Below are 23,838 nucleotides of genomic sequence, written 5' to 3' on the forward strand. Positions count from 1 at the left end.
TTATACAAAATATGCTACAGTCTAAAGAAAAATATTATAAGGTGTATACTTATAAGTAAAAAAATGATACTATATATATATAAGTAAAAATTTGTATCCAAACTGATAACAAGGAATTTAAAGAATTCTTGAAGAATTAAGGGCAAAGAGTAAAAAGAGTAAAGCCTTGCCTTTTAATAAAATTTTAAAAAGCTTATCTTTATTCAACTGAAGAATTTATCTTGCTTTACAAAAATGTTTATAGCTGAAACATAATCCGTTAGGCTTAACATCCCTCCCCCCCCACTTAAACTAATGTTTAAAAAATAACTGTAATGCAGATTTTGTAATTAATAAGCATAGTTTATAGTTAATTGAGAGTATTTGGATTGTTTTGAATTTTAAAGCTACAAAAAATTTATAGAAAACTTAAAAATTTGCTTAAAAAATTACTGAAAATGTATTAATAAAATTTAAAAAAATTTTAATGCTGTGATTGCATTTTAAGCAATTGTGCTATAATTATATCTATTATTTTGACTATATCAAAATCAATCAGTATTGTAGGGTGGGAAAATAGTTAAAAAAGATGTTGAAATTATTTCAAAATCCTCTCCCTTCATAGCTTGATGGCTCAAATTCATATGAAACTAATATTCAATTTAATATTTGTTAATTATATAATAAAAAATCTCCTCCTCTTTATTTTTGTTTTGTTTTGAATTTTTACCAGTGTTATTTTGTCTTATATGAATGTTAAGTAATTTAAATTCTTTAAATATTGCACATTATACAGCAGGTATTCATGATTTGATCATATTATTTATTTTTGGAGTATTGTTTCACTTTTATTGTAACATCTTTTTCAACTCTACAATACTGATTAATTTTGATATAGTAAATTTATATGAAACTAATATTCAGTTTGATCAAATCATGAAGACTTGCTGTCTCCATGATTTGATCGAAGAATTCTAATTACAAACCAATTATTCATTTATGGATTACTGTTTCACTTGTATTTTTATAGTAATAATTTATTTATTATGAAAATAATTTACTTTTATTCTGATCTTTTTGTTAATAATATATTAAAATCATCTGTTATTCCTTGTTATAATATAATAGTATTTAATGCTAAAATGATTTAATAGTGATTTGCATTTGATAGTAAAATAAATAATTCCTTGTTATAGTAAGATATTTCTTCTTCTCTTTCTTCAGAGATTGTGAAACAAAATGTGAAGTTATAGAAAGGCTGCTTGAAGCTGTCTTACAAGAGGTATGAATTAACTCTTTCCGGTTAATTACACATGTGTTGTGCAGATGATTTCCAATTAACCTATTATTACCCAACTTATTTTAAAATGTTGATTTCAGTAAATTTCTTTTAAATCATGTCCAAAACACCAATGTTAGAGAAATGTTAATGGAATTAAAGAAAAAAAATTGTTTTCAGTTAAAAAAATTATTGAAATTTTGGTATAAATTATCTTAAAATGGTTTTATTGATATTAAAGATTTTTAAAATATAATAAGATATCAAAAAATAAAGGTTACTTTAGAATTCCTTACATTGCATTGAAATTAATCACAGCAAAAAATAAATTAAAATGATAAAATTTTGATATCAAAATGTGGCCATTTTCAGCCAGATGATATATGCTGGTTTGAAAATTATTAAGGAGTTTGCGAATCTATATTGATGTCTAAACCAAGCAATATTCATGTGTATGTAATTTTAAAAGTTGAACCACAGAAGTAAAATGTAGTTATTTTGTAAATTAAACTTTGGGTTTCGAAAAGTTAACTATGCAAATGCTTGATCTTGAACATTAATCTTGTGAAAGGGAAATATATATAGTAATTCCCAGAACATAAACATTCAATCCTTCCCCAAAAGTTTTTAATTTGGAGAAACCTAAAATAAAATACCATCATTGTGGAATAATGCAAGGAAATAAATGAACTTTTAACAAGAATTTTAAATTTACATTTCATTTCATTTCATTATATTACTTTAAAAATGCATTTTTATATATGAACGATAATCTATATCCGGAATAATTTTTCAGTTTGGAATTTTCAAATAGGGTCACAATCATCTGTATAATTAAAGATCAATATGAGTAAGTTCATTTCAGGTACAATGATTTTGGAAAATTTGACATTAATGAGATTTTAAAGTTAACTGTACCTCATTTTCAAAGAATTAAATGTTATTAATATATTTTAATTTTTATCTTCTTTATTTAAAGCATACACTTTTAACATGTTTGCGAAAGGGGGGAAACCCCTTTTGGTTTCAAAATATTCTCATTCCTAAATGCATAATTTTTACTATGCCCCTTGTTTTTAAAACTGAAATTAAAATTGGTAAAGTAGTCCATAATTTCCTTTCTTTTCCTAAAGAATAAGTTAAATAATTCTTGCATGAAAAGATTTGTATGGATTGCTTATTTTGGATGATTTCTTATGACTGATTTATTTTTGTTCTGTTGCTTTTCAAAAATAGAACTAAAGATATCTTAGGTGCACAGTAAGTCAGAGAATGCAAGAAATTGTAAACAAGGAATTTAGAATGAGATGAATCTTTAAAAAATGGATTTTTAGAGAAAATTTTAAAATTGTTGGCAACACTTATAACATAATAGTTTTGATGATCTGTTGTTTGATTGTGATGTAAATAATGCTTACAGTTTAAACTAATTAATTTTATCACTTTATTTATAGGAATTTGATCAAGATGTAACCTCAATTTTAGGTGTGTGCCTAGCACAAATATTAAGTGAAGAATTTAGCAGAAAAATTTTTCCTGATGAAGTAGATGATGAGTAAGTTTTTGACATTTTAAAATACTTTCATTATTTTTTATTAATATCTACTGGTAATTAAAAAAAAACTATTGAATGAAAACATATTACTATTTCAAAACATGTTTTCATTTGATATATATAGCTGATTATTAAAAGAAAAACTTCAATATTTACCAAATCTTTTCCACGTTCTTTATTTTTTATACCCAAAAATTTAATCAATATATAATAATTTGTATTAAACCTAGAATACATCTGAATTCTGTTTTGTTGGTTGCAAAAAAAAAAAAAAAAAAAAAAAAAAGTTGTTAAAAATGATGTATATGACATTTGAAATCATAAATGTTTTAATTTTTGCAAAACACTCATTTATTATTCACTTTTAAATTATTGAGCTATAAATTACAGAAAATTGATTTAATCAATATATACTTTCAGAATTAAATTTTTATGAAAGCTTGAAATATAAAATTATAAAGAATTTTTTGAGATGTTAAGATATTTTAATATGTATTAATTGAAACACAGGACCCAGGGACTGTATTATTAAACTACTAAGTTTATAATACTTGTAAAACATATGAAAGTTGGTACAAAATAGAATATTCATTTATAAATTTTCACTAGTAAATAAATCAGGTAGTTGGAGTTATTTTCTTTTTATGTCTGAAGTAATCTTTGCCATCTATAGAAATTATTCTTTAAATGATTTCTAACAACTTTCTCTTACAGAAAAAGAATTAATTTATATTTATGCATTTAATCATGTGCATTGTCTAAAAAATATCATTTATCAAATAACTGTGTATAATTTTTAAAATATAAGCTTTTTTAAACAAAATTCAATTTACCATTTTTTTAAAATTTCCAAATAATTTAAACATTATTTTTTGCTTTCAAAAATATTTTCAATTTAATGTGTATTATTTTTATGATGGAATACAATACTAACGCTTATTTAAGGAATATAATGTATTATATTATTAAGAAATGCATTGTTATTGCTTTGATATAAATGTTATAATAGTACTTTGATTGAGGGGGGGGGGCAAGCTAAAATATTTTATCTAAAACTAATTTGAATTGTTTAATTTTCATTTCAGATCAATTGAAGACTCAATTGGAACACCTCTTTTTGTAATGTTTAGGTAAGTTACATTCATAAGATTCTGTGAAATCCAATAATAATAATTTTTAATTCATAGAACCATCTTTCAGCAATGTATTATGTACAAATTGAAATAGATGTAGAGTATATGAATAATATTAAATCCAATTTTACTGGAAAGTATCCTATAATTTGGAAGTGTGAATCGAGATAAATTTTTACCTTATACAGTCCGACAAATGTTCTTTTTAAATTGGGAAGGCAAGAGGAGTGAAAGACTTCATTGTTATTTTTTATTATGGTGTAATATTATGTATACAACAAGCATCGTTATTTGAAAATATGGCTGATTTCCATAAAATTGAGTCTAGATATAATGTCTTAGAATGGTCTGAGAATTATAATAGAGAGTAAGGAATGAGTCAAGATATTCTGTTTCATATTTCACTTTCCTAGTGATTCTCCAGCTCTAGATAGGACAAATTCTGATTCATTAGATCCAGCAATTTTTTACCATTCTTGTGAAGTTAGACTTGATAACATCAGTATTATAGGTTTTATTTGTTAAAGTTAAAAGATTTTTTTAATGGATAAAAATCATCACTCTGTCAAAAGAAGGGCCATAATGTTGATTTCCCCACAATAATTTTGACTGATCTGAATTCTGGAAATGATTGTGTGTTTTTGCAGCCAATTCTCATCATAGAAGTTTATATTTCATTTGCAACTGTGCGTTGAAACTATCATCTTACCATCTGTCATTCACGTTGCTATAATAATTTTGTGATCCTTATATATCTCAAAAGATTTGCCTTTTCTGTCAATTCTTAAGTTAAATAACTTCTAACTGTCATGACGTTAATGACGTTTGGCATTTCAACATTTTTTTGAATACAGAAATTATGTAAATTTTTGACAATTAAGGGATTGATACTTTCAAATTACTAAATAGAAAGCTTTACACAATACCCTGTACAGTTGTGATACACAATATACTTTTTTTACAAAAGTCCATACTTTTAATTGTCTGAGTTTTGAGAAATTTATGAACAAAGGTATGACTTCATCAGCTTATTGTTATTTATTATGTGCATTTTATTGCTTATGTTTTTTTTAATAATTGTATTGCTTCCACTTTTAAAGAAATAGGTTTATGTTTCATGATTATTAAAATTAATTACTTGTTATTGCAGATTTAAGGTCTTGTAATAGAAGAATGAATAAGTTAATTTCCATACTGTGTATTATTGTCTTTAAAATGTTTTTTCAGATTCTTAACCTTAATTTATAAATTGTTAAGACTCTTTTTTTCTTTTCTTTTTTTTTTTTGTTTTTCTTTTACTGTTTAAAATTTTGTTTCCAAAGCTTATATAATTTATGTTTATTTTATATAATATCACATTTGAATAATTATTCTTCTAGAAATTTATGTCAAACACCAGAAGATGACCCCAACCGGCAACCTTTATTGAATATTCTTGCTGAAATGTCTATGCATCAACCTAGGCTGGGTTATCTTCTTTTATATTATTTGAAGGCAAGTAAAGCCCAAGAAAATAGAATGACAACCTACAAAGACTATGTAAATACTCAAGGCTCTTGGGCACCTGTTACAAGAAATAGTGAATCGAAAGATTTAACAACTAGTTTACTTAATGATTTAAAAGTACGTGATTTTTATTTTATTCTGAAATATTGTGGAATTTTACAATAATTTAAAAAAAATTTTCATACTATTTTGTAAAAACGTTCTGTCTTTTTAATTGTAGACATTTTTTTGTAGGGTTATAATTTTGAGCACTTAAATAAAGGATCAAATTTTCATATGTGTTTTAATCTTTTAATATCCAAATTGATTTAAAGCATAAAAATTTGTAAAATTCCATTCTATTATTAGAGTTACAAATAATTAATATCTTTTATACAAGATGCGTAGAGAAGTTTATTAAAAATTTCTTCACACATCTGAAGTACAATTCTAATTATCCTTTGACATTTTTAATGAGATTTTTTTTTTTGTATTTAAAATGAAATTAAAGAAAAAAATTGAAAAGAAAATATAATGAATATGGAGCTAAAATATTTATTTGTATCGATTAAAATTTTGATTATTTATTATTTGATTATTTGTACAATCATATTGTTTTTGAAAAAATAATTTGTGCTATTGCATTGTACAGAATGGAAGAAGGAGTAGTCAAAGTATTTGCTATTTGTACAAAGTCAGTTCTCTTATTCTCATCTTTTCTTGTCAGTATATTTCACCAGTTAGTTGACCATTTGCATCTAATACTAGACCATAAATTTTTTTGAGTATTAATGTTGAGATTGGTCTTCTGATGCTTTGCTATGTATTGTTTTCAGTTTTCAAATACACAGTGGCAATATAAAATCTTATTACATATGTGCCTTCTTTCTCAATGCTTATCAAATTGAAAGTAATATATGTTTTTAATAGTTGTCTTTGTGTTACACACTAGAAGATACATTCATCTGAACAGATGGTTATCCAGTTAAATGTATCTCAGATATGATTGTCATAAATCAACTAATGAAGGTTGTAATTGAAAATCTCATACACATTGGCTTGTCACATGTTAATTAAAGAAAGGTGTGGTAAAAAATCTCATGTATGTTGGCAAAGTACTTAAGGATTTTTAAAAAAATATTATTTGCAGTATATTTTAGATTTAAATATATATAGTAGGATTAAAGTTTAGCTTTCTTGCTACAAGAGTTTATTTATGTATTTTTTTATTTATTTTACCTGCAATATTCACAAAAATGTAAAGCAATTATTAAAATTGGTTCGAAACAAAGTGAGCTGCTAACAGAAAAGAATTAGAAATGACACAGACTTGAGACAAAACAAAATAACCTCAACTTCATAAAATAATGATTCCTGTCAAAGAAAGACACTGAAAAGTAAAATAAGTGAGATTAAATAAACAATAAAATGAGTAAGTTTACACACTTCATATGCTTGAGTTATTAAAAATATTGTAGAATTATTTCTGAAAAAAATTAATTCATCTAAAGGAATGAGAAAATTTGATTTCAAAAATCCTTTGTAGCAAATACATTATTAAAATTTGTAAATTTATCTTCTTCCTTTTTTTTTTTTGAAAATTAGTTTTTGATGAATAATAAAATAGTGCTTCAAGGTATTTAATATGTTTTTATTTCAACGTTTTATTTTTATCTTTAATATTGGATGCTTATAATCATCCTAAAATATTTTGTTATGATTTAACATTGATTGCTGCTTATGTGTATACATATATAATATTCATGATTGCTTTTTAAAATTTTAATAAATAATATTTTTAATTTTAGATGTGTCAAGAAGATGATGTTCGTATGTTTTGTTATATAATACCTGATATATATGTACAGGTAATGATTTTCATTCCGTATATTTCTTAATTTTAAAAATTAATGTTTAGTTAAAATTGTTGTAGTTATAATATAACTAATGTAATTAATGTATTGATTACAACACTAAACTACAAGCACACACGAAATGTGATTAATTAAATAATATTAACTGTAACTAATATGTTTTTTAATTTAATAGTTTGAATTATTATTGTATTGAAGTAATTATTATTTCACAATTGTTATATATGGTCTTTGACTTAAGTAGAACAAACTTTTATTTTAGTTTTGTATTCTATATTGATTGTATTACAAATAATATAGACTATTAAATCAGCTTAATGATGGTTCTTGAACAATATCATGTTATAAGATTTTAAAAGTGTATCGAAGCTTTCTAGAAAGAAAAAGAATAGAAAAATTTTATCTTAAAATTAAAGGAAAAACAATATCAACACTTAATTTTTTTTTTTTCATTACAATTATTTGTCTGGTTTAATTTCTTGACATTTTCAATATCTAAAATGTTTTCAACTATAAAGTTAAAATAATTAGAGCATTTTTTTATCAATTATTTTTTTAATGCATTTTTACTGAAAGCGAATACTTAGATCTGATATATATGGTTTATAGAAAAACAAATTTTATAGTGAAAGGTGCAGAATTAAATTTTGAGATCCAATAGTTTATTTGAAATTTTAAATTTATATACATTTTTTCTTCTTCTTCCTCTTATTATTAATGATCTGATTTTTTTTGTGTCTGTGATGGACATAACAAAAAGCACACTTTTTGTAAAGAGTCCTCTTCATGGCTGAATCGATTTAAGATAGCTGTCGACATTTTGCATTGCCTTACATAGTCTAAAAAAATGTAATCTTTTTCTAATAGATTTCCATACAATTCCTTGCTTATGGTTAGGAAATAACTAAGAATTTAAATGCATCATACAATTAAAATAAGAAGAAGAAAAAATTGCAATGAATGTAATTTTTTCGAACTTTGATGCTATATAATCTGGTTCTCAGCTTCGTTTCTTAATGGCATAGTAAAATTATTTTTGAAAAAAAAAAAATATTATATTAAAGGTAGTAATAATAAACCATACACATTCTTTGTGCTGATATGCAGTATAGATCAAACTGTTAAGTTTAAAATCTGTTTACATTGCATAAAATAAACTAAAGAAAACTTTATTACAGAAAGTTTTTTTTATATATTTCAGAGCTTTTAATTGCAGTGTATACTAATATCATTCAAAAAAGTGTTTAGTCAACAAATAAAATTATTTAATTAAAAATATATAATGCAATCAGTAAATCAAACATGGAAATCTTTGTAATGTGTGTCTAATATTATTTTATTTTTTTTTTTAGTTTCAAAGCATTGCAGTTGGAAATGCAAAACTATTAAATTTAATTGTGTCCTGTATAGATCCAACACAGGTAATATTTAATTTCATATTGCTTATTTTAACTTAGGTTATATTTGTGCAGTTTTTTAATGTTTTCCTGTTAGTACAAGTTTTACAGGTTTTAATTTTTTTTTTATCAAAAAAATCATGTTATCAAAAAAAAAATGCCCTCATAATTTTTTTTTATTGTATTATTTTCTTTTTCAAAAGTTGCTTTTGATAAGTACATCTGGTATAGCTTATGCTGTCTTTTTACTTTGAATTAAGAAGCAATACTGTATTAGAAATTTTTTACAATGTTATTGGAAATTCTGTAAAATAATATCAGCAAACATAGTGATAAATTTAAAATGTTAATTAACTCAGAGATTTATTCCCCCCCCCCCCCCAACATTTTTTCTCCTCCATCTATCTTCAAATTTGGCTGAAAATGTTCCTGCCTTTTAGTAATAATTCAATTTCAGTCTGTAGCATATTTCTAAAAATTCGAATATGTTAAATTTAGTATGTGTTTTATTCAAAGTGCAAAATAATTTTTTTTCTGTTACAGCTTCAAGACCTTATATGCCTTCTTATACAAAAAAATATTATTATGTTTAAGAAAGAATCTTTTCTGTCTGTGTTAAGTGAGTAATATTCCCTCTTGAAATATTTATTGATAATTTATAATTATATCAATTTTGGAATTAAGCTTTATATTTAATATAAATTAAAATATCAAAATATTTTTATTGCAGTGAATGTTTGTGAAGGTGTGATCCTTTTATATTGAGCTTTTTGGGGACATAAAATACTGTTTACTCACACCCACTTAAAAATATTCCAACCATGATCTGCTGTAAGATCCTGTAAGACATAACGATAGTCTAGATACAATTTCAATCTAATATGTTTTGATATTTAGTTGAATAAAACTTAATGTGAAATTAGGGTAATATAATAAGTACTAATAAAGAGAATATTGAAGTGAAATTATTCATGATATAAAAATTATATATATTATTGTTTTTAGAATATTATAACGATAAGATGGAAATTTTGTCTTCCTGGCACATAATCAAAATTTCCTTTGGGTGTTCACACAAAAAACTCTAATTTATTAATTTTTTCTGGAAGGTTTATTATTAATTTGTTTCATTTTTTTAAAGTTTTATTTTTAATAGCTTGTTTTCAGTATGAAATAAGTCGAATGTTTTTTCATTTGAATTGGATTTAGTCTTTTGAGTTCATGCTGTACCATTTTCTTTTAACCTTAAATGTATTTGGAGTCTGAAAATTTTCTTTCTTCTATGCATTCCTTCTTTTTTGTTTATTTTAAAAAGCATTCTTTCTTTTTCATTTAAAATAAGTCAAAGGCTTTGTTAGCCTATATTTCAATTCTTAATAAAACTTTTCTCTTTCTTTCTTTCTGTTGTGAATATTATCGAATATTTCTCTTCCAATTCTTGCGTTTGTTTCTCTTTGAAATGAATTTCTCTAAATTTTTCTGAAACCTTTTCAGTGTAAAAGAATATACTACACTTAAAAAATACAATTCAGTATATCTGGCCGATTAAAATATGATTTAATATTATTCTACTATTTGTTTTATTTGACATTTCTTCTTCTTCTTTTGTAATTTTTTGGCATATAATTATGAAACATGAACTAAAATGCTATTTCAGATAACTACTATATTATGGTTTAGAGCAGAGGTTCCCAACCTTTTTGGGACGATTGCCCCTTTTACAAGGAAAAATAATAATAAATATTTTTCTTCCATAATAGTTAATTTTACCAAATATTAAAATATTGTTCCATATCTATATCTTTCTTCATCAAGATTTAAAAATTAGAATTATAAGCTACCATTAAATGTAGTAAAAAAATGTTTATAAAATTTTAAAAATATACACAATATCAATAAGAAATGAAAAAAATAAGATGGTTGAGATAGATGGAATTTTATCCTTTTTACTACTGGATTCCAATTTCTTTAGCACCAACTGAAAATTTCCATGTTCAGTCTGTTACTCAATAAATAAACTACTAAATTGTACTCCTGTTGAGCCAAATACAATGAAGGAAAAAAAGTAATCAAACTGTTACTGCCTCTAGGGAAGGCTCCGACTATCCCCTTTGGGTACCTATGAAATTGATTTTTATTAAGAGATGCTTTCCTTAATACAGAAACTTAAATTTGTCCGTATATTGTTTCACTTGTAGCAAAACATTGAAGGCTGGTGTCAGTTTCTTCAAAATCCCCATGATGCTGGCTGCCAAATGATATTTGGTATCCAGCATTATTCATTATATACTCACTTTTCTGATACCAGACTTGCAATTTTGCTTTTCAGCAGCCATAGATTTGGAAAACGTTTTCCTAATTTATGTGTTTGACTTGTGTCTATACATAAAGAAATGGTCTTCTATCTTATGTAAGATATTGTATTTTCAGGGTGCAAATGTTACATTTGCCCACACTTGTCTAGAGCCAGTATTCTACTTCTCAGGCAAGTAGTTTTTAAGAATTAGAATTACTTGCCCTCTGTATGAATTTTGGCATTTATAAAAGTTATTGTTACATTTCTGATATTTCTTACTCTTTGAAGTAAAGTTGTAGTCAGTGCATTTTTTAAATAATAGTTAAAAGATGATTATTTCCAAATGATTAAATGATTATTTCCAAAGTCATCTTTATTTTTAAAATATTTGTATTAGTTAAAGTGACTCATCCATATATGTATATATAATTCTTTTCTATGATGAAAAATGGAAGTTAAACACATTTAAGAAAATAATAATTCTTATGTAATTGATTGTATTTTTTGTAAAGTACTAATATTTAAATTTGTGTAATTATTTGCATGAAAAATGTTTCTTTTATAGTTCAGTTCTATATTAATTCAAAGGTTTATAAATTCTTTAAAATGGTGGCCCTATTTGAATCCAAAAAATTTTCACTCTCCCAATTTTGAATGAAAATCTTTCTATACAAAGTTATGCATACATTTGCATAAGAATTTTTTTAAATGATGAATTATTTCGCCAGAAATAAAAGAATAATGAATAAATTTTGTGGCAGTTGTACTTGTATCAAAATCTTTTTTTTTTTTTTTTTTAACTTTTTTAAATTGCCACTCTGGTCTTTACTTTTTTTATTATTATTATTCATATTCTTTTTGAAAGTAGGCAAGTCCAATTTTCTTAAAATTCTTGTAATAAAATATTCACAAGACTTCAAAATTTTAAGAAGTTTGATTCATTCCCTTTAAATAAACTTAAAAAAAAAAATTTTTTTTTGTAATGATTGGCCATTTTGAGAGTTAAGAGTTAATTTAATTACCAAGGCCAATATTATAAACAAAATTCTGATACTACTTGGTCATGGCCCAATAAAGATACCTGGGCAATAATTTATTTTAAAATAATAATTAATTTTAATTTTATATGCTATGCAATATGCTCAATTTGCAAGATTTACACTGCAATTTTTCATAATCTTTAATTGTCATTAATGAAACATTTTACATTGTTTGTTCCCTGCTCTAATGGCTTCATTTTTGTAATATATTCTTAGTTCTTATACATTCATAAAATGGAAAATGCATTTCCAGATTAGATACCTTTATTTTTAAAATTTCTTGGGACAATAATACTATCTAAATATTTTCTGTTCTTCTTTACAAGAATTTTTGTTCTGATATTGAGACTTTTTTTTTATTGATAGATTAATTTTATTGATATCATGACTTATATTTAAGAGAACTGGTCAATCATGAATTGTTATAAAAATAATGAAATATTTTTAGCTAAGATTAGAAATTCATAGGACTTCCTTGTAGGAAAAAGTTCTTTGTTAGTAAAAAGAGTACAGTTCTCGAAAAATTATAATTTGTTTTAGTTATTAATAAATTATTTAATAATTTATTAAAAATAATTTAAGTGAAAAAGTTTACATTGAAATGAAAAGTTAATTCATTTAAAATCATTCTAATAAAAAATGATTATAAAAGGTTTTATAAAATCAAAATTTAAAAAATCTGTCTAGCTTAAGTTAGCAATTAGTAAAATTTTTCGGGAGTCAGTTGTTAAAAATAACAAAATTGCTATTTTAGGGGTTTTAAATTTTGTATTTTAATTTAGAGTATCATATCTTTACTGATCTTCAGAATTTAAAGAATTGTATCTATTTTAATAAAGATTATACCTTTTATTTTATATATTTATTTTTATAAATAAAGGAAACTCTGCTTAAAAGACAAAGATTGAGATTACCTTCTTTTTTTTTATGACCAGAAATCAAAATTTCTAAGTTTGTTTGATATTTGAATCAAGTTAACTGCTTACACTGCTTCAGATACTGCTTATATTTCATAATTTAAGAAGTTATTAAAAATTCATTGACTGCTAAGTAATCAATGAAAATTTTGAGTTTCTTTTCTTTTCTTTTCTTTTTTTTTTTTTTTTTACCTTATAATCAAAAAACATTGTTTAAGATTTGAAGTGGTTTAGAAAGTTCTAGTGAACTATTACATTTAATGGAATGGAAAAATGATTTAATGGATAGCTATTGTATTGTTGAACATTTTAAATTTCAACTAAAGGAAAAATCAATATTAATTTTGGCATGTTTTTTTCCCTCGAAACATTCAAATGTAAAGAACAAAATGAATTTACTACTAAAATTTTATGTTCAAACAGGATTACATTTTATAATATTCACCATTAAGATACAGGCATTTGTCATAGTGTTGGACCAGGTTTCATATTCCCTTCTCTTAAGAACAGTGCCTAGAAGTTGTTTGAATAGTCTAGAAGTTCTTTGAATTTTCTTTTAAGGAAATAATATGCGACTGAATTGCCTAAACATTCACTTTCCAAAATTGAAATTTTGACATTCTGATCAGGCAGGTTGTTTCCTGGAATTTCTTGAACTTCTGTTTCTTTGTAAAACCTTCTTGATCAATTAATTGAAGATCTTCTGTTGCAACCAACTTGCACCCTTATCTTTCTTCATCAAGAGCATTATTTAGAATCTGCGATTGTTGTTCTCTTCCCTAAATTGAAAAACTGGTTAGGAAGCCAAAAGTTTCTGAACCATTTAAGAAATTTAAAAGAATAATGCTCATCGTCCATCACGGAGCAGGCAATATTTCTGAAAGAGATAACAGTAAACTTGATTGAACTAACAATCTTGATCCACTGACAGATACCTGAATCTTTACAACAATTATATCTTAAAGGGCAATGATTGTACATAACTTTTGGTAATAAATTCATTTTGCTCTCTCTCTCTCTTTTAATAATCTGTTAGAATTTGCAGGAGAAGGGAGTAATGTCCCTTGTATATTATAATAAAAGTCACTTTATAATTTATTATTATTTTTTTTTAGTTAAACAATGAAAACTGTCATATATAGATTTATCTTAAAATCGTAACAAGCACTGGTCAAAAGATTGTTTTGGAATTAATACTTTTTTAATGAATTTTGTTTCAACTAAACTGTGAATGTACTTGTGGTTGTCCTTTAATAGTTTGTGCAAAAATAACAGTTAGTAATTCCATGTGATGGCCAGCAGCAAAGGCATTCATGATTATTTTCTTGCTTAATGCTTAAAAGAGCACTAAGAAGATCTGTTGCATTCATCTTCAGTTAATAAGCTAAAGCAAACATCTCAAAATGGATTTTGAGGTCACAATACCTTTGCTGCTGCTTTGCATGCTAATTAATTGTGAAAATATTTTATGTAAACTTATTATTTGCATTTCTATATCTAAAATATGTAATTCTATGGTCCTTGGAAGAATTTTCTAAAGAATGTTTTGAAAAAGTCTTTGAATTAAAGATTGCATTGATATAAATTGCTTCCCCATACAATTGTGATTCAATTTAATTTTTTCTTATGAAAAATTTATGGGTATCCGGTTTTGAAAAATTAATTGCCCTGTCCTTTGGTCAACGTATCCTTTCCATCACAAGTTGATGCAGTGAATGCTTTATTGTGATTTATATATGAAACAGTATATAAAATTTGAACTTGATGTTAGTATGAAGTTATGTATGTGCTGATAGTAATATGGTTATATATTCTTTATGTAATATTTATTTATTCACTTATTTTCAACATTGTAAATTAAACTACTAATTTTTTTTTGCATGTTATATTTATAAGTCTAATGTATTTGTATTGGTTTGTCCGGTATTTAGTTGATATATCTAATGTTGTTCAGGATTAAAATACTTTCATGCTTAATAATTCGAATTCAAAAGTTAATTTTGTATGAAATGCTATGATATACAAAGTGCTCTTATTGTCTGAAATCTTTTTTAATTAAATTAAAAATATTCGTTAAAACTAGTGATATTTAAAAACAGTCAATAGATAATTCTCACCCAAAAGTAAAGTAGTTGAAAATTTCATCGTTACCTTGCAATTATCTGTAAATTACCCTATTTCAAAATTGTCTGCATTTATTCAATTATCATTTATTAAATCTTGAAAAATTAATGAAATTGAAAGGGAGAGTTAGTTACATGGAAATGAAATTGACATAATTGAAATAGATTTTTTTTTAAAAATTTTAACATGGAAAACAATTTAATGAGAATTTGGGAAATAGCAAAGTTTTGGTTAATTTCTAATTAATTGAATATCTTATTAATTTTTCAATTTTGAAAAATTGGTAGTATTCTTTTCTCTTGTCTTAAATATTAAATGTGTAAAATTTGAATTAGGCCCAGTTTTTTTTAGAACATACATAGGTACAATGATTTTTATTTAAGAAAGAATAATGTATATACATTATTAAATGAGGCTTTTGCAATTTTTTTTTTCTTGTATACAAGGAAACTTTATTTGTTTACATTCAGAATTTTTACTTTAACTATTTTCTTTTCATTTTAGACGCTAGTTTAGAGTGGGAATCTTTTGAGCAATTCTGTCTGTGGCAGTTAATATCTGCCCAAAGTATTCCCATTGAACATATTCTTCCAGTGCTTCCTAAATTAGAGTTTTCTGGTAAGATGTTATGATTTGTTTTTAATCGTTTTCTGCTTGTTATCTCTGTTATGAATCATCTTTACTACCTCGCTGTCATAAAAACTCGAGATAGGGTTCCATCAAATATCTGTTGCATGACCTTCTTCAGGCCGTACACTAGATATTTAATGCCTTCTATTTCTCCAAATTTCAGGTGTGTAGTTTGGAGAAATAGAATTTTGTATTATTTAACCATGATTTAAAATTATAAGGTCTGTGTAAGGTTTGATTTCCTTTTTTTTTTTTTTTTTGTAATATTTTTTTAGTAACTATATTTTAAAATGTACATCCAAATAATAGAAGTAGTGTTCCTCTCTCTGTTAATTATTTCATTATCCTTTATTATATAACTTTTTAAGAATTGACTTTGCTCTTTTTCTTTGGATTTCATTTCTCATCTAAGTATTAGAATTCAAATCCTTTAAATGGAAGGAATCAATGATTTTTAATCTGTTTACATGTGTATATGCTTAAAAATCAATTTTTGCATAATACAATAAATTTGAGTTATTATAAAACATTTATAAAATTTGTTTCTAGTTGTGTTGCATTTTTAGCTCATTTATAGACAATTGATGTAATGACAATTTAAATTATTGTAATATCAGCAGTAATTTATATGTATAAGGGGACTGTGTTCAAATAAATTGTTATATGTACTTTTAATCTCATGCAATTTTTTGTAAATTATTGGTTTTATTAAAAAAAAAGAAACCTTTATTTTTTGCAGCTCACTCTGAAGCATTAATCAGCATAGCATTGCTATTAAAGCAAGAAAAGTAAGCTTTTGTTTATTTCTATTTCATATCTGTCCTCGTTGTAATGTATATCATAATGATATATAGCTCTTTCAATGCATAACTAAAACTAAAGAAACTGAAACTGTATATTTTTTAAGAAAATTACAATAAAACATTTGAAGTAATTCATATGTTTGAAACCTGTAAATATTTTAACCCATTAATACACAATGTTTTCCTTTGAAAATGTGATTAGAACAACTGTGTTTTGCATTTTTTTCCCCTTCTTTATGTAAATCCTAATATATATCCTAAATTGTTAAAATGATTCCAACAGATGTATACCATCAATTAGCCAGATTGTGAATTCAAAGTATAATTATTTTTGTGAAAAAAAAATCCTTTAATTTATTTTCAATGTAATGTGAAAGTCATGTATAACTTTAAAAAAAATATATATATTTTATTAGATATTGGAAATCATCCAGTGTTTATTTGTAAAACTGAAATAGTTTGCATTCAATTCTTTGATTATTTTTCTATGAAAAATAATCGAATTATTATAATTATTTTTCTATGAAAAATAAAATGTGATTATCTTGGTGCTTTAACTTAAGTTTTAAAAAATTCAGAGAAATCTGTAATTGAAATTGATTTTTATTGGGGTAATAGGAATAATTCAGTTTGTAAATCTTTTCTAACTTACTAAAATTTTAATGTAAGTATATTAAGATGTGAATTTTAAAAAAAAGTTTTTTAAAAACTTGATTAAATTGGTTTTATTTAAATGACTGTATTCATTTAATAAATTAGATTTAGTTTAAAATGGTATTTATTGCACTTAGGCCTACTGCTGATCTTTTAAAGCACATAATGAGCAGAGAAGTGAAACCAAATGACCAGTTTGCAGTCACTGTTTTAACATACTGGGCAAAAGAACATGAAGAAGTCTTAGCAGAATTAGTTTCATCTCATATTTTAAAATCAGGGTCTGCTCTGAAGCGAAAAAGGTAAGTATTAATTATCTTTTTATTTATTTTTGACTTCTCAAAGTAATTTTCAGCAAAGAAGTAAATTTAAAATATTTATTTATAAGGAATAATAGTAGATAAACACATACTATATACCAATAGCTAGATAAATGATCAAAATTTTATTTTATTCACTTGGACAATCCCAACCAAAGAAGTATTGTTTATTTTAAAAAAACGGCAACACTTCAAAAAGTTGTTTTGTATGTTGCAAAATACAAAGACTGAATCCATTCTTCCAACCAAATGTGTATTTTGTTGTAAAAAGTTTATTATCATAAATAGATGTATAAGTTACTGTAGGAAATATTTAGAAGATGGTTGCATATATGAAGGTTAAATTTACTTGTCGTCCTCACAAATCAAATGAAAATATTGAGCATATCTTAATTGCTTTCAACTATAATCGGAAGAAATGTAGCCATATTTGTTGAGATATTTAAAAAATCATGTTTGTATATAATTTATGCCTGCTATTCAAAAAATCTATGAGATCAGACTATTATAATAATGAGTTTAACAATCTAGAACCATTTACTATGGATTTCTGATGCGATTATCACATGGCAAAAAGTGCTGATGTCGATTGCATAAAGTTTTGAATTTTTTCTTTATCTTGTGATATATTGTATGTGTTTGTATTCATTCATAAAATAAAAGTTAAAAAATAATATCGTCAATTAAAAATAAATATCATCAATCTGCTTCTTTTTTTTAATAATTCTGTTTAATTCATTGTTTTGAATTTGTTAAAAAAAAATTAAAAAATAGAACGTCAGCTGCTTTAATTTAATTTGTAAATCAAAATTAAATTTAACACTTTATTACACTGCTTTTCTATTGATTAAATTTTTATTGCTAAAATTTTAAAATTTTCCTTTTTTTATTATGATTGTTTTAAAATATTTATGGATATTAGTATCAAAATATTAGCAGTATAATAAAATCATGTGATTTCACTATACTGCTTTTAGAAGGTAATCAGTTTATTGATAATTTTTTTTAATTGTGCATTGTTATATATAAAAGTTTAGTAATGATTTTTTTCTGCTTATTTAGACAACCTAATAGCAAAGCTCTAGCACCAACTGTTGATCAAACACTTGCACATTTGGATCAGCTTCGAATTACATGTAAACAAAATGCCTGTAAGTATTAGGTTCCGTCCTTTCTTTCTAACGCTTTTATTATTTTCTTCAAAATCGCATTATCTGAGAATAGAAGGAATTATATATTGACAATTCTGTTATATTGCAGATTTCGACTTATTTTTAAAATTATTTGTTTCATTATGCTGGGCCTCTGTTAGCATATTTTAATTTGTCACATATTTATAGTGCAATACTGTTTTTATAGTTTTCAGTAAATTTTATATGAATTTTAAATATTGCTATACAAATTATGATTTAAAAAAGTTATATGAATTAGCAATCCAAGTTAATTTAATATTCTCAAATTAAGTAATGAAATAGAGTTCAGTTATTACAATGCAAAATATTTAGTTCACTAACCTATTTGAACATTCCTGTAACACATTCCATAACCATTGCTGAGGCAGCTCCACCCCCACCACATTTTCTTTATTTCCATTTTAATTTTTAATATTGTTTTTGACTATTCGATACGAATATGTGGATAAATAGATATAACATATAAAAATTCCACTAATGTTTATAAAAATTAATGAAAGATTTGTAAAAGTTTTTGGTGGGGGAAAAAGAAAAAGAATTTGATATAATTTTTCCTGTAGAATTCCTGTATAATTTTTCCTGTAGAAATATTATCTTTATTTCAACAAAGGTCTAATTTTCTTTTTTCTTATTAGTTTTTAATTCAGATGTCATTCAGTCTGCTCTTTTGCAAGTACAAGCATCTTGTTCCGATACTCAGAAAACAAAGTAAGTTGACACCAATAAATTTATCTTGTTTTGTATTATCTCTGTGACTTCAATATTAATAAAATATTTTCAACTTGCATTTTTAAAAGGATAATGAAATTTATTGTAGAATTACATCTGTTCAAATTATACAAAATATTTTGTGGTTTAAAGCAAACAATACTTGCATAAATTTGAAATTGTTTAGTAAATATAGGAAATTTTAAGCAAACATTTTTTAGGGCATATTATTTTAGTAATAATTTGCACTAAACTCAAGTTTACATTTAAGCAATTTATACACAGCAAGCAGCTGTAGGAAGCCCTAATAATTGTCAATTATATAAAAATGATATGGTCAAAGATTTAGCTTAATAGGATAATGTTAATGCTTATCTTATCAGTTGTAAAATAATAATAATAATAAAATTTCTTTTAAAAAAAATTAGCTATTTTTCTCTATAAATTTAGAATTATTTATCAGGAATATGCTTTTATTTTAGTTACTCTCTTAGCAAAATGTCCATCTATTATTTCTTAGAAGAGAAGAAGAAATCGACTTAGTGCTTAGTTTTGCCATAATAATTCTATTAATAGAAATAGAATTTGACATAGGAATATTTTCAACTGTAGGCTTTTCTAATAGATATAATACTATTGCAATATTCATGATTTCTTCAGATTGTGGATAGACGCAGAATTGGAATGGTTTTTGAAAAGTGTGAGGAATTATTATTCAGATAATTTTTACAAGAACATTTCAATTAGAGAATTCTGAAAAATGACTCAAACAGCATAATTGCCTAAACTTTCTTTTGTCGGTCAACAAAATACTTTTATGTAATATCATTTAGCGTGGCTCCATACATTAAAAGTGTGTTATTTAAATGTTTAATAAATCTTTGTAAATAAAATAAAATAATTTAAACATTTGCTTTAAAAATTTAAAAAAAAAAAAAAAAAAAAAACGAGAGATTGTACTGCAGAAATATATTTTATGTGCCTTTTGTAATTCTATACAAGAATTAAATTTTAGAAAAGCTTTATGTATTTTTAAGAATGATCCTTCAATAAATTAGAAGGTATTTTTTTTTTAACTTATTAAATGATAAAATGCTAAAAAAATTTTCACCATTGTTAATAAATTTGAATAATTGTAGTTTGCATGTTGTGTGACACTTCATTTAAACATGGTAAAATATCATTACAATGGTTGTGCTGTACTATTTTTTATTTATTCAAAGATTGTCAACAAAATAGCAAAGATAAATTAGAAATTTAGGAAAAATTGAGCTAATTTCTATTATTATGTTTAAAAATAGGTTATTAAATAATCTCTGAATTTTCTTAAAACCATTTTTAAAAAATTCTTCAGTGTTTTTCAGAGTAGAAACTCTAACGATTGTATAATTGGAATGTAATGTTTAGTTCTATTACTAACTGTTAACATTTTCATGATTACTTTACAATTTCTTGTCAATTTAATTAGTTAGATGATTTTTTTTATTATTATTTTTTTTACAGGTTTAGTGATTTATTTGCCTTAGTAGAAGAACTGGATGATATAAAAACATCAAAATCAGGTAGAATGGGTAGAGGGAAAGTATCAGGACCAAAGAATATGAAAAATAAACCTGCAATATTAGATTCAGATACAGAAACAGATAGTACAGAGGTATTTTTTAAAAATCTATAAATCTTATTTTAAATAAATGCTGTGTAAATATTAGTCTGCATTTCTTAAATCAGCATTTTTCATAATGTATTTATTTGATTTGGCTGCATTAACTTCTCTAAAAACCAGCGTTAAATTTATGTCATTGTTATGTAGATTACAGATTAAAATTTCATATGAAATTTATTATTTCTTTCATTACTTCAGGCAATTCCTAATTGAATAATTTAAATGTTCAAAGGTATAAATTATAATTTTTTGTTTTATATTTTTTAAATTTCAAATTTAAACAAATTTATTTCGTTTTAATTTAATTATTTTTGTTTTTCATTTAGACTGTATATCATAAAAAGAGAAAATACAAGATTTTTGTAACGGCTTCCGATATGCGTGAGGTTATTTTTATTTTTACTTCTTAGTCTTTATAATTGCACGAATTGCATCGCACATTTTCTTATTTTCAAAAACTTTTAATTATTTTGAAATGGCAGTGATGAATTATAATATGTGTATATGACATAAAATGATTTTTAAATTAATTAAGCATCTTTTTGAAATAGTAGTAAAGAATTATTAAATAGAAATTTTAATGATGAGTTTTCCTTTTATTTATTGCACATATAGTGGATAATTGGTTAACTGTTATTAGACTGCACAAAAAAAAAAAAAAAAAAAAAAAAAAGCACTTGTATGAACAATTATTGTTAAAAAAAAAACAATGGTATCCTAAAAACTTTTTCACATATTCCTTGGTAAAAATTTTATCACCTTTCTGTTCTGTGTAAAAATTAGGAACCTTGATCAAGACCATGAATGTAACCAGTCTTCAGAATTTTATTTTCAGAATCTTGCTCATAAAGCTTTTTTTTTTTTCTTTCATTGTTTAGTGAGAACTGATATGCAGTTAGATGCTTCTTTGTCAACAGATGAAACTAAAATTTGACATGAAACTATAATTGCTGTAACAAGATCACATAATAAATTTCATCTATTAAATTTCTGCATTTTTGGTCTACCATATTCACATGTGATCAAATGTATAAAGCAACTGATGATCCACACCTCAACAGATTTGGTTCAAAGCTTAATATGAATATAATTTCCAGTGTTTCAATATGATTCAAAATTTGATAGAAATCTACTAATTTGATTTTAAAGATCACATAGCAAATTTCTTCCTTTTAGTTCAATGTGTTTTGAGTTATGTTCTTTGACCTACTTCCAAAAATGCATTTTATTATTATTATTAATAATAATAATGGAGATCAGAAATGTGATAATTCAAACAAATTTTTTAAAAAATTCCAGTCTTTTAATATCTTATATAGTATACAAGAAACCAAAAATAAACATGCTATTAATAATATTTTTTTAAAAAGTAATTTTAATAATAATAATGGATCAAAAATGTGATAATTCAAACAAATTTTTAAAAAAAATTCCAGTCTTTTAATATCTTATATAGTATACAAGAAACCTAAAATAAACATGCTATTAATAATATTTTTTTTAAAAAGTAATTTTTATAGAAAATTTAGAAATGACCCTTACTGCTGCAAAAGAAGAAAAAAATATTTAATGTTGAAATCTTTAATGTTGCTACATATACAGCAACTCTGCTGCCATGAAAAGAAATTTGACATTGAGCTCTGTTGATTCTAATCATTGTGATCCTTTCAGTCAACTTACATAGCTTCATTTTTTTACTGCACTACTGTCATATCTCATTTTAAAAACTTTTTTGTATTCATAAAAAAATTTCAAGAAATGGCCAAGTCAAATATGGATACCTAATCCATCAATAAAATCAAATATGGTATTCTGATTTTCCATTTTCTACAAGAAAATGTGGCAGTTGCTCATAAAATTTTGAAAAGATTGTTCTAAGCCGAATTTAAGCAAATAACCTTGTTCTTTTATAATTTAGTGGGAAAACTTACATATCAGACTGATAAAATTAGAACTTTTTTTTATTAATTTTTGTTGTTTCTAGAATGAATAAATTGAATTTTCTAAAGGAGGGAATGTTTAAAAAGTGTCGTCTTTGATCAAATTGTGTTTGTTAATCAATCATCCACTGTATAATTCATTTCTATACTGAGCTATTTTTATATTATTACATTTTTAATAAATTAAACTGAAATATGATTTCTCTTTCAGGACGATGAAGCAATAAAACCAAAACCTAGGAAGAAAAAAAGAACTTTGTTAGGTTTTGATAGTGATTAAAAAAGAAAACTTTGTGTGTATTATTGAATTTTAAAAACTTTTTGATCCTTAACAAATGCAAGTGCATTGTCCCGAGAGCTATTTATGAAAGCAAGAAAAGTGTATAGAAACAAGCTGTAGCATGATCATGTTTTGTTGTCACAACAAGGATCCACATCATTACATATTCATCAGAGACGATATATTGTTACTGTAAATATTTGTATATCGATTGCATGAGGCCAAAAATGTGATCTATTGTTTTTAAATAAACTTTTACAGATTATTTATTGATACAGATCCGAAGCTTTCTTGTCCTTGTTAATTATTGAAAATCCTCTTTCACTCTTATTTGTTCCATTTTGTGTAAAATAGGACTCTTTATATTTTGAAATGGAGTTGCAGATAAAATAAAGAAACAGTAAGTGCCTACTTCTTATTCCTTTTACTTTTTATTATTGTTGCCGTGAGGGCTCAACTGTTTTTCAGGTTAGCACTTTATTTTGGAAATTATTTATAATTTATCTCCTTAAAGGTCCATTTTTTTTTCTTGTAATAACAAATTAAAAATAAATTTCAGCTGATTGGA

At 24.5% G+C, this 23,838-nt stretch overlaps 1 protein-coding gene across 2 annotated transcripts in view; it reads left to right on the top strand.

Moving 5' to 3' along the window:
• The window catches only part of LOC129959825 (integrator complex subunit 3-like), a 56,663-nt gene extending 33,061 nt beyond the window's left edge, over window positions 1–23,602 (top strand). The window contains exons 17-30 of one of the 2 annotated variants that reach the window (XM_056072721.1): window positions 1,204–1,261; window positions 2,713–2,813; window positions 3,899–3,943; window positions 5,326–5,569; window positions 7,240–7,299; window positions 8,658–8,726; window positions 9,246–9,321; window positions 15,584–15,697; window positions 16,449–16,497; window positions 17,304–17,468; window positions 18,549–18,637; window positions 19,315–19,387; window positions 20,891–21,041; window positions 23,202–23,602. In XM_056072721.1, coding sequence (XP_055928696.1) covers window positions 1,204–1,261; window positions 2,713–2,813; window positions 3,899–3,943; window positions 5,326–5,569; window positions 7,240–7,299; window positions 8,658–8,726; window positions 9,246–9,321; window positions 15,584–15,697; window positions 16,449–16,497; window positions 17,304–17,468; window positions 18,549–18,637; window positions 19,315–19,387; window positions 20,891–21,041; window positions 23,202–23,270 — 1,363 coding nt within the window. In that variant the 3' untranslated portion in view covers window positions 23,271–23,602. The remainder of the gene's footprint in view (window positions 1–1,203; window positions 1,262–2,712; window positions 2,814–3,898; window positions 3,944–5,325; window positions 5,570–7,239; window positions 7,300–8,657; window positions 8,727–9,245; window positions 9,322–15,583; window positions 15,698–16,448; window positions 16,498–17,303; window positions 17,469–18,548; window positions 18,638–19,314; window positions 19,388–20,890; window positions 21,042–23,201) is intronic. The other variant, XM_056072729.1, reaches the window with a different exon arrangement.
• The last annotated feature ends 236 nt before the right edge of the window (window positions 23,603–23,838 follow it).

The sequence above is a fragment of the Argiope bruennichi genome, chromosome 2 (genome assembly GCF_947563725.1).
Source record: "Argiope bruennichi chromosome 2, qqArgBrue1.1, whole genome shotgun sequence".
Classification (NCBI taxonomy): domain Eukaryota; kingdom Metazoa; phylum Arthropoda; class Arachnida; order Araneae; family Araneidae; genus Argiope; species Argiope bruennichi.